Raw genomic sequence first — 12,500 nt, 5'->3', positions numbered from 1 at the left:
ATCGTACCATCACCTGCCCATATTCACAAACGCATCAGCATCCACAAAACATATTCATTGGTAAGGTTACTCCCATTCACTGGCAGGCATATACACACACACACACACACACACACACACACACACACACACACACACACACACACACACACACACACACACAAACACACACACACACACACGTATATATATGCTGTGAGCGCCAGATGTTGCTCTGCTTTGATCTGCAACGAGGCACGCCTCATGTGTTCCAATAACTCGGTGGCTGGCCACAGGCAAACTCATACACTATACATATTGCCTGGGCTCAGATTCACAAACACAAACAAACCTATGAACAAACAAACAAACACACGATCAAGCCAATGGGAGACCAAACATGCACAGATACAAAGGCTGGATACATACAAACACACACACACACACACACACACACACACACACACACACACACACACACACACACACACACACACACACACACACACACACACACACACACGTACACACACACACGTACACACGTACACACATCCACAGATGGACAGACAGACTGATGCACACACACACACACACACACACACACACACACACACACACACACACACACACACACACACACACACACACACACACACACACACACACACACACACACACACACACACACACACACACACACACACACACACACACACACACGTACACACACACACGTACACACGTACACACATCCACAGATGGACAGACAGACTGATGCACACACACACACACACACACACACACACACACACACACACACACACACACACACACACACACACACACACAGACAGACACACACAGGCAGCGCCATTGACTGAGAGCCAAACAGGCAGCCTATCTCCATCACTGGTGCCTGTGAGGCAGGTGACACGGTGAAGAGGCATTAAGGGAGGACAGAGGGTCTGTGTGTGTGTGTGTGTGTGTGTGTGTGTGTGTGTGTGTGTGTGTGTGTGGGGTGGGGGGGTGGGGGGCAGCCAGGGATAGAGGGACTGTTCTTACAATTTTTTTCTCCTTATTCCACCCCTCCTACTTGCCTGCCGCCTCCCGCCCACCACCCCCGCTGCAATAAAAATGCAAATCTGCCCAATTCCCCTGCCCATAGGCTCTATGTAAAACAGGTTAGAGTTCCTCGCTCCACATGTGTACCCTCAATTTACCAGTTGGCCTTCTCTTTCTTCTAATCTCTTTATGTGTTGTTCATTAAAAGCCATTGGCCTGGATGTTTATACATCTCTTTCTGGCTCTCGCCACTGTCTTTCCTTTGCTCTCTCTCTCTCTCTCTCTCTCTCTCTCTCCCTTCTCTCTCACACACTCTCACTTTCTCTTTATGTCGTGACACTGGCCAGGGGAAGTAGCCTCTTCGGATTGGCCTCCCGGTGTTGTTGGAACACACAGGCATTCGAGTTGCTATTGTTCTAATTAGAGTCTGGATAAGCAGGAGATTAGAGGTGGGCCTTGGAATTGACCCATGTTCCTGTCAAACAATGCCTACGCTGAGTCTTATCTGTGCGTGCGCTTGCGTGTGTGGTATGTGTGTGTGTGGTGTGTGTGTGTGTGTGTGTGTGTGTGTGTGTGTGTGTGTGTGTGTGTGTGTGTGTGTGTGTGTGTGTGTGTGTGTGTGTTTGTAAATACCTGGCTACCTGTCTGCCTTTGTTGTGGATGTTGTTGTTCTGTTTGTGCCTAATTATCTTGCAGTATTCACATCCCTCTCCCAAGTAAGTGGCATCAGGGAATAGTGTTTGGAAAAGGGTTGTCATCTGTACAATTCCTGCTCTGTGTGTAGCTGTTGTTTTATTGCAGATGGCAAAAACAACAAAGAAAGATGGAGTCGGCTTGTTGGGGATGAGCTTTGAAAGAATGAAGTGATTCCCGTCAACGTGTTCACATCAGGGGTGTCCGCGTGGTCTAACAGACGGGTGTCGAACGAGAGGGACAAAAAAAAAAAAAGAGAGAGAGAGATAGGGAACAAGTGAAAACCAAACAAAAATCTGCATAATGCCGCCTTTGTCCCCATTTTAGCCCTCTCGAACTTTCACATGTGATTAGCTTCAGTGACTGCAGCGGTGAAATATGGTAAGGGGATCCAGGGGAACCCTCAGACACCCCCCCTCACAACCCCCCCCCCCCCCCCCCCCAGCCGTCACCCCTCCAATCAGGGGTGGAGGGGTTAGGGGCTGGTGAGGCGGCCTCCCCCGAGACTGGTTATGACAAATAAGATTAATGTCGTCGCAGCCTCCAGACCCCCACAGATTAGACTGATAGGTGATTTTCTCCAGAGAAGCCCCATATGCGTGCATGTGCACACTCCCGTATGCATGTGTTTGTCGGAGGGGTGTGTGTGGGACAAAGCGGCCTGGCGAGGCGGGGGCTTTAGCTAAGGGGGGGGGGGGTGTTACTGTGGCCTGGTGCTGGGAAGGGGAACGCGGAGCGCCCCTGCAGAGTTGCCTGTCCGCCTCCGCCTCTAATGACCACTCAAGCATGGGGAGGGGGGGTCAAGAGGTCAAGGGTCAGAGGGGCCCCAGCAGGGAACTGCATCCACCCCCCCCTCCCCCCCCCCCCCCCTCTGCCAAACCCATCCGGGGGCACTGAAGCGATGGATGAGGAGAGGAGTCTGCCTGAAACCCCCTCAGGTCTGGGAGAGCCCCAAATTGCCATTTATGCGGTCAGCCTATAGGCTATACCAGGATCCTTATCGTCTAATTACACCACTGTGCAACACATACTTGTGTGAGCGTTGTCTAAACCTGTCTTAGGAAGAGCCTCGTTTTATTATCTCAGAAAATGAACTATTTAAAGGCAGATAGGGAGCGCATGAATAGTTTTACATATTGTAAAATGTGGAAAATGCTTCACAATAGAAAAATCTTCCCATTCCCCCAGTTTATGCATGTGTCACCTTTATGCGGTCGGCCTGCTGCTCTGACGATCGAGTGCATTTGAAGAAGCGAACCCCTAAGTGCCGAGGAGCGCACACTCACACCCCGCAGTCGGCAGACAGATAATGAGGCATGAACAAGCCAGGCAGGGAGGCAGAACAGCCAGGGTGCCCCTGGCAGAGGAACAAGACGAAGAAGAAGAAGAAGAGGAGGAAGAAGAAGAAGAAGAAGAAGAAGAAGAAGAAGAGGAGTAGAAAATTACTCTCCTTTAGGATGAGGAAAAGAACAGATAGGAAAACGTGTCTTCCTGTGCTCTATGTCGAGTAAGAGCACTTCACCTATACAGACGCCATAACAAGAAATCCTGTTGTCTTATTTCCCGGTAGTTGTGAGCCAATTTTCAAACTGCAGATTCATACCTTATTAAAGTGGCCTTTTGAGGGTTAAGGGGTAGGGGCGTGGGGAAAGTGGAGAGTGGAGTGTGCCTTTTGATGTCACTGTCACAGAACTCGCCAGCAGGGCTGTTTCCACCGCCACTCCAGACTACTGGAAAGAAGAAGAAAAAAAAACCCAACCAGGTTTTTTTTTCTTCTCGCTAACGGGCCTTGATTTGTTTATCTCCTGAGGTCATCGCAGTCCCACTTAATCCCTCCTTCCTCAGCACACACTCCTATATCTGCATACGTTCCCCCCGAGGTGCTTTGGGGCTGAAACGGCCGGCTTCAGCAGAAAGCGCTGCTAAAAAGTATAGTGCCACTTCAGGACAAAAGACAATTCAGTGCCCTTTATCATATTTGATGATACCCCTTGATCCCTTTACGGCGCGATCGAGCTGACAAAGCTTCTTGGTCTGCATTGCTGTACCCAAACAATATGTCTGCATGATGGAGTGTATTCTCTGGGAATATGTGGAGGTTTAAAATCAATGACGCTAGCCTGAATACGCACAGAGCCTAAGGAGAGGTGCCTGCTGCTTTCTTTATTATATGAATTACCTTTTTTTTTTTTCTCCGCAAGTGTCATGGCTCAGGCAGTGCAGCAGAGGCTCAGATGTGTCCCACTTTGCTTCAGAATAATCAGGTTCCACCTGGAAAAATGGCGACCGGCCCCTACTGATGCTTTTCAATAACTTGACACTTTTTTCCCCCTACAAACTTCTTCTCGTTACTAAAACACTCAGCTATGTGATCATGTTTTTATTCTGTTTTGAGTGTGTGTGTGTGTGTGTGTGTGTGTGTGTGTTGTGTGTGTGTGTGTGTGTGTGTGTGTGTGTGTGTGTGTGTGTGTGTGTGTGTGTGTGTGTGTGTGTGTGTGTGTGTGTGTGTGTGTGTGTGTGTGTGTGAAAGTTCTTTATTTGCATCAAGAGGGAAACATTGTTGCTTTGTAAAAATATCCCCTAAAGTACAGTGTTTCCTCTACTTCAACTCTTCATTACTAAGATAAGAGGATTTGCTCTGTTTCCCTTTTTCTTCACTGGGTAAGCACTCTCTAAGCCCAATTATCTGCAATGAATCCAGTCCTTGGGATTTCTCCTTACTTTTTAAACGTAACCCTTGCACAGCCAAATTGAACAGGCAAAACAACACCCTAATGGGCCGACACTGATAGTGTTTGCCTTGCATTTCCCTGATTTGGCATTAAGAGCTGTTTCATGTTTGGTGTCTTTTCACTTTACTCAGCATCAAAATGACTCAGAAATGGATATTTATGCTCAGTGTGAGGTTGTAGTTCAAACAAGAACTGTGTGAATTATTGACATGAAACTTGAGTGTACAAAATGTCTCAACTCTGACACAAAGTGTCAAAAACTTTGAGAACTAAAGGTCCGTCTCAGACCCTTCGTCCAGACAGATGGGAGTCGAACGAGAGGGACAACAAAACAAAAAGAGATAGGGAACAAATGAAAACCAAAAAAAAATCTGCATAATGCCGCCTCATGAAGAACTTTTCAGCTCTGACAAGTTCTTCAAAGCTACAGCCAAAATCCAAAATCATACATTGTATTTTTAAAAGAGTGCTGTTGAGTGTGAGAGTCTGAATAGCCTAGCATCTCCCATCCTTAGCTGTGTCAGGCAGGACCAGTGGAGGGTCTGCATGGCTCCCATCGGCATATGGTCCTCTTCCCCACCTGGAGCTGGGGCGGCGGGCAGGGGGAGATGGCAGCTGTGGGGCCTGGAAGTGAGAGAACGGCTGCCTGTCACTGCATAGGCATGGCAGCTGCATGCAGTCAGACATCAGGCATGGGCAGCAGCTCAGTGTCAGGAGACAGAGCAAGGGCAGAACTGCCTAATGTGCTGTGCTGTGTGTGTGTGTGTGTGTGTGTGTGTGTGTGTGTGTGTGTGTGTGTGTGTGTGTGTGTGTGTGTGTGTGTGTGTGTGTGTGTGTGTGTGTGTGTGTGTGTGTGTGTGTGTGTGTGTGTGTGTGTGTGTGTTAGAGAGAGAGTGTGTGTGTGTGTGTGTGTGCGTGTGTGTGTGTGTGTGTGTGTGTGCGCGCGTGTGTGTGCGCGCGTGTGTGTGCGCGCGTGTGTGTGTGTGTGCGTGTGTGTGTGTCTGTGTGTGTGTGTGTGTGTGTGTGAATGTGTCTGCCATGCCCTACCCACCAGAGATTAATGGTGTCACTTTGATGTAAATGTTTATGGCATCACTGTGCATTGTCTGGGTAAAGTCACTGTGGCATATATTTTTGTATGACCTTTTCTTTGATTCAAGTAATGAAAAATATAAAACAAAGAACCTTTGGAAGTGTTTAAAAATACAATGTTTAAATTCTTGATTATATATTGTGTAAGTTCTATAAACGTCCTGTCGGCCATTATTTTATATTCTGTCATGTTACCCTTTGCGTGGTCTAACCAAAGCTGAGGATAGTTGTTTCCTTATTTTAACTGACTTGTGACTTTAAGTGCGAATTCTACGGCGTCTCCTCCTGTTGCCTCGCTTCAGATAAACAAACCCAATTCCCATCTCCTCTGGACGCACCCAAGCGTACCTATTCATTTACAAAAACTCAACACGGCCACTTTGACCTTCCCCCTGTCCTTTGGAAATGGTTCCTTAAGAGTCTTGTTTACACACAGGGGTGACAAAACGTTGATTTGAATACATCTCATTGAAAACTCGGTACGTGCGAATAAAATGTCAATGGCTTTCTTTTGATTTGAAATCCGACAAGACGTTCTGGTGTTGCAGCAGATTCATTCTATTATTATGCAAATGAGGGCTTCTCTATTTTCCTGCTTTTCAGATGAACTCAGCACTTTCCTGAGAACGTTTCTCGCTGCAGCGGATGGACCTGCTCGCGCGCCCCTCGTTTAATAAACACGTCAGGTCGCCTTGCTTCTGTCCGCAGGGTACGCTTCAGAATGTCATCTGAGGAGCAACAGTGTTTTACACTCCAAACCATGTAGCCCAAGATGTAGCAAGAATGTACAGCCTCGTTAAAATGATCCACACAATTCTGTGACCAAAAGAATAACGCTTAATTTTCTCTCAATGCTAAATGGAACTGATATAATCAATTTTAAATAACATCTTAACATAAAACCTCTATCATTTGAGTCACACGGGGATTTCTGTCTGCGTCGTTGTCGTTTTAAATATATATATATTACATTTGTTTTTGATTCTAACGTCCCAGGTGGTGATTTGTGGGTGCCAATTGAACCCTAATGAATCTGACGCCAGCCGACACCAATCTTTACATCCAGGCTGGGCTGCATGTGTTTTTAAGAAGGACGTCCATACTCAAAGACGTCCCGCAGTAGGAACGAACAATGAGAACACGGTGGCAAACAACCGAGGCAACTATTGCTCCAGCATCACTGTTAATTGCGTACATATGGCTCCTGGAGGAATCATTGAGGAAACGGACCTTCTGGTACCCAGTTCTTGCGATTTGCATGAGAAGAAAACCATTGGTTTATAGACTGTGATGTAAAAAGAGTGACCTGCAAGCCTGGGGCCATAGCCAGATTTTGATTCAATGGTTGATGTCTCAGCTCCTCTGAAAAAGAGACGTGTGGGCGGGTAGAATTCGAAGAGACAAGGGGGGCAAATGTTCATAGCCATTTTTCTACAAGTTCTGGTCTAAAAAATTAGTTTAACTAATTAATGGACAATCATTTTCAGTTTGTTATTCTAATGTTAATGATGGAAAAGTAAAAGCTTTTTGTTTCAGTTCAATTCCATACGTGTTTTATTGTTTCCTCTCTCTCCATGTAGAAACAAACTTCTGGCGATTTCAAAAACACTATTTTCAAACCGTGAAATAGAAAGAAAATACATTTGTGAACCCTAACAGTCATCTCGACGGAATTACAACACTGGTATGCACCAATTCATTCAAATTCAAACATTGATCACCTCCAAATGTGTTTTTGTCTATCATGAAGAGAACAGTGTGGGCGGTGACGAGAAACAGCATTAATGAATCATTCTAGTTCAATGTTGGTCCCAGGAGATTTTTTTATGGATTAAATTAAGCACTTCCATCTCCATCTCCCACCTGATCGCAGCATATAAATCCCAACAGCTGATCAACAGACTTCAGAAAGTCAAACGCCTTCAGACAGAGAGGCAGACCTAGAGAGCGAGAGAGATCGAGAGACATCCAGAGAGAGAGAGACAGCGGAAGACAGAAAGTGAGAGGGGATACGGAACTGACAGACCACTTTTTCATCTGTGTGTGTGTGTGCAAGTTGGAATTGTTGATAGCAAGCCACAGTTATCCGCTCTGCTCCCGCTTAATCAGATCTCAGAGGCCAGTACTGGGCTTTTGACAGCTGAGTATAGAGCAGGGTGAGACGAACGCGGATCGTTCGCTGCGGGGAGCTGTCCAGTGCTGTATGCATGCGCGCGCCCCTGAAAGGGAACTATCCAGTGCTGAAGTTGCATTTCTGTCCAGAGGACCGCGGCGTCGCACAACACCAGCACAAGCTCCACGAGAAGGCGAGCGAGGGTCTGCCTTCGCCCTGTGCTGGCATCTTAATATAGGCAAACCGAAGCGGAGCGATTCTATCGCAGAAGAAGAAGGAGAATTATATCTTTAAGAAAGACAAACCAGACTTGCTTCCCCGTTGCATGAGGAGTGAACGATCTAAACAGCGGACGAGTGCTTTATTCAGCGTAGAAACATGCCAAGGTCTTTCCTGGTCAAAAAGGTTAAGCTCGATGATTTCTCATCTGATTTCGAAAGCTCCTATGGCAGATCAAGGGCTGACCTTAGTCTCCGGTTTCATGAGAAAGGTAAGCGACCGGTCTGCACTTTAATATTTAGTCTCTCCTATGTTTTAATGTGATTAAATGTAAATTCGAATTGTGTACATTGTTTAACCAGTTGACTGTAAATAGTGTGCGGGTTAGCACAACTGACCTGCGGTCACATTACGACCGACGCAGTCACACGTCACTCGTTTCTGTCGAGTCGGCACATTTTTGGGGAAGGGATTTTGAGCACTAGCTACAGGAGACTCAACACGTAAGGGTAAACGTGTTCTTAAAAGCACTGCCTGCAACTTACATCCACGCACAAGTGTGGAATATGTGGGCTTATGTATACGCACAAAGAGTTACGGTGTTATTACAACGTATCTTGTTTTTTTTCTCAAGCACTGTGTCATGGAATTAAACACGCGTTCACACACATAGGCTACTCACACACACGCACGCACACATACAAATGTCTATTAAAGGACCGCTTCATCATGTATCAAACCATTATTTACGCTCTAGATAACATACAGTACGCTCTCCACATACTTGCATAACCAGACATTCTGTCCGGAAGTGAATTTATAGAATATTCATGCATGTCCTTATCTCGTCGCCGTGGAGTAGTGTGGATTTTATGACCGCACGTATGCATGTGCAGATCGACCTATTTCTGAGAGATCTTTGTCAGAACGGCAAATGCAATTATAACTGAAGCGATGTAACCCCCCACCCCCCAACCCTGTGCGCCTTTGTCCTTAAATGGGTTACTACGCTAATTGAAATGGAGAGCTATTGATTTTCCGTGGGAGTGATGTAGAAAAAGACCTTCACAAGAAGTCAATGTCTTTCAACCCACCTCTGCCTGGTACAGTAAATTACTGATATAACAGGCTCTTGAGTCGGAGCTTCGAGGCAGTGAACAAACTGACAGAAATAGACTGTTGCATCTGCTCACATTGTGTGTGTGTGTATGTGTGTGTACATTTCTCAATATCCTTCTGTGGCCACAGACAATTCAATTAAACTGTTGCTCTTTTAAACACCAGGGTACATCAGTGACTATATGACCCCGTCTGTGTACGATGGTGAGAGTGACAATGGCATCAAAGTACCCTCCCCCAGCCCCATCTATGAAGGCATACACGGGGATTATGGAGCGCCGGACTCGGACCAGCCCGACAGCCCGCAGTCCGAGGTCTCCTCCGGATACATCAACGGGGACAACGCGGTCAGCGAAGGCTACTCGGTGGATGCCTTCTTCATCACGGATGGCAGATCGAGGAGGAAAGTCATAAGCAGCCCTCGGACCCTGCAGCGCCACACGTGCAACGAGTGCGGAAAGACCTACGCCACGTCGTCTAACCTGAGCAGACACAAGCAGACGCACCGTAGCATAGACAGTAAGCTTGCCAAGAAGTGCCCCACCTGTGGGAAGGTGTACGTCTCGATGCCGGCCATGGCCATGCATCTGCTGACCCACGACCTCAAGCACAAGTGCGACATATGCAGCAAGGCCTTCAGCAGACCTTGGCTACTGCAGGGACACATGCGGTCGCACACTGGCGAGAAGCCCTTCGGGTGCGCACACTGCGGAAAGGCCTTCGCCGACCGCTCCAACCTCCGTGCCCACATGCAGACACACTCGGCCTTCAAGCACTACAAGTGCAAAAGATGCGACAAGACCTTTGCTCTAAAGTCCTACCTGAACAAGCACTACGAGTCGGCGTGCTTCAAGGGATCCTTTTCACCTATGAGTCCTCTCGAAGAAGACTGACCATATTCAAGGAAGAACACTTCAAACTTCCCACTTAAACTTAGAGTGCCCCTGGAAACCCGATGACAGCACAGTTGTACTCAATTTTCCTGCAACAGCAAAATTACGGAAATTGTGGATTATTCGCATGTACCTTAACTTTTCTTTTCTGAATATATTATCTTCTCCGCTGTTCACACATTTAGAACCGAAATATCATGTGTTTTGCCAAAACAGAGGACATTGAAAATGTCTGTATTTCTTTCAAAGGTCAAACCTTTTCTAAATATTGGATAATATTATACTGCTGCCAGTGGCCACAAAAGTGTTCAGCGTTGAGGTAAAACTATTTATTCATTCACTTATTTATGTATTTATGTAGGCTATTTATTTATTTATATGTTTGTTTGCTGTTTATTTATAACTTCAAACTGTGTCAAATCTTTATTTGCACTTTATTTCTTTATTGTTTTGCCAAGCCTTCGTCATTAATATGCCAAAGCATTTGCCACTTTCTGAAATATCTTATTTTTGTTTGCCACTTTATAAATCTGTTGCATGCAAAAAAACAATACTGATGAAATCTATGCCAATTTATGAAGCTTTGGATTTTTACCAAAATCTAGATAGCATCCGTCGGCAATATTTCTCGGGAGTCTCATAAAGAACTATAGAGCAATAATGCATGGTATTTTTAAAGATAAATGAGTAATAACTATAACATTTTTAATCACGATTTTATCCAGTACTAGTAGTCGTACAGACATCCAATATCAGGGACATGCCAGTGTAGTGTTAGTGGAAACATCGATTGGGGAGGGGGGAGGGGTAAGGGTCCTTTTGTAAATGGTTATGCACTGCCTGCCTCTCATGTAACGTAGTTTTAGAACTTAGGCTTGTGGTGCTGATAGAACAGTTCCAAGCCATTCTGAACACCGCTCCACGTCTGCACAACATCGGCGCGACCCATCGCCATTTTTTCCGAGTGGATGAAGTCGAAAGGTCACTTCCAAGAGAACTTGCACTGCACCGGGGGTCAGCCTGCTCATCACGGAGAGGTGGCCGTAACACAACAACGCGATAGTCCTTGGGATTTATCCTAAAAAAGCACTTGTTTGTGAACATTTCCAACTTTTTTGAAGAAAATAGTAGCACAAAACTTAGAGATTCAGGTAGAAGGGCCTTGTGTTAGTTTAACTTCTGTTTCCTTTTTGTATTTCGAACAAATGGAACCTACTGTTTATTGCAAGACGCCTTGTACATAATCCTTTGGAATCAATTATTTCTACAACCTGTACAAAGTCAAATATCCTTATTTCAGGAGCTCTCTTCCCTGGGACTTTTGCCCAGTATTTGAACAATGTAAAGCACAATGACACCGGGCATTTTTGTCTCACTTCATAATAAAGAATGAACAAGCAACTGTCGCTTTATTGTCCATCTGTTTAAGCAAATTGGTATATGAAAAGGCTTCTTGCAGTTGAACGGTGTAGCATCTTCGAGCTAAGCCAAACGCAGTGGTAATGGGCTCGCAGAGCAAGGAGCAAATGCATGTTGACGTACGCAGAATCTGTGACGCAGAACGTCCAACTGTTGCTTAGTTGAGCTGCAGTGGTGACTGCAAATAATGCATAAATCAGAGTTTGGAGACTGCATTGAAATGTAGTTTTTTTTCTTTCGTGAAAGCTGTTAGCATTTTTCTTTCATTAAGTTATTCTTTCCATATACAGCAAGCTGCATGGTCCTTGTAACAAAGTAGGAGAGCTCAAGCAGGGAGGTCTAATTTCACAAAGCTCCGAAAAGTAATTAGGTAGTTGACGTCAGTGGTTACGGTTGAGTTTATTTTGTCCCCACAGCGAAAAACGACTCGAGTGCTGCATGTAATGAATCAAGCGCCATCCTTTCTGAAATGCTTTGATCCCCCTTATCCTGTTCCATGCTCTTCAGGTGACTTTGAGCGTGGCGCGCAGCGTACGGACAGGGTCAATAGCTCATTATTTATAAACGGAACTGTGTTGAATTGCTGTCTCTAGGATTTTTTTTTTTGCCTAGACCGGGCTGCAACTTTAACCTTGAGCATCGTTTGTGACTAGAGGAGAGAATTCGCCCGCTGGGTTTGCCCAGGTCCCAGCAGAACCGTTATCAGCTGCTTTAAACCCGCTTCAAAGCCTCTCTCTCCGACTGAGGGGAAAACAACAGGTTCATTACTGGCTAACTAATGTGGATGTTTCGCTCTTACACAACACACCACCCCGACACTCATTTTTATCAGAGACATAGCATACATTTACATGTCTCTCCCGCTCAAATCATGGCCAATTACAAGCGCTGTGCTTTCTGTTTTTGTAGTCAAGGTCATTTTGTGCAGAAACTGCTGAAGAACTGACTGCAAATCATCGACTACCTTATTTAGAAGCCGTAATTATAAGCGAAACTAGATAAGCATTGGGTAGGTAGCGCTGAGTTTTGGTGAGTGAGCAGTCGCACTGCGGACGTTGCACTCTGTGCTCCATCTGGATGAGTCATTACCGAGAGCGCACCAAGAGGCCAAGAAGGCCGACCCGCTGCACCTAGCGCTCTCCCCGGCTTCTAAAGAACTGCGGAGGGGTATTGTGT

General features: G+C 45.9%; 2 protein-coding genes across 2 annotated transcripts in view; both read left to right on the top strand.

Moving 5' to 3' along the window:
- The window catches only part of LOC308363538 (uncharacterized protein), a gene marked incomplete at both ends in the record, with an annotated part of 50,329 nt that extends 45,226 nt beyond the window's left edge, over positions 1-5,103 (top strand). The window contains 3 exons of the mRNA XM_080836343.1: positions 87-182; positions 388-724; positions 4,985-5,103. Coding sequence (XP_080692469.1) covers positions 87-182; positions 388-724; positions 4,985-5,103 — 552 coding nt within the window. The remainder of the gene's footprint in view (positions 1-86; positions 183-387; positions 725-4,984) is intronic.
- A 2,949-nt stretch (positions 5,104-8,052) lies between these two features.
- Positions 8,053-9,905, top strand: scrt1a (scratch family zinc finger 1a; the record flags this gene model as incomplete). The annotated part of the gene is made up of 2 exons (XM_080836341.1): positions 8,053-8,164; positions 9,178-9,905. 2 exons carry the CDS (start codon positions 8,053-8,055, stop codon positions 9,903-9,905), a joined length of 840 nt encoding a protein of 279 aa, XP_080692467.1.
- Positions 9,906-12,500: the final 2,595 nt, after the last annotated feature.

The sequence above is a fragment of the Sprattus sprattus genome (genome assembly GCF_963457725.1).
Source record: "Sprattus sprattus genome assembly, chromosome: 4".
Lineage (NCBI taxonomy): Eukaryota > Metazoa > Chordata > Actinopteri > Clupeiformes > Clupeidae > Sprattus > Sprattus sprattus.
Note: the sequence above shows the minus strand (reverse complement) of the source record. Positions and strands in the feature narration are given on the sequence as shown.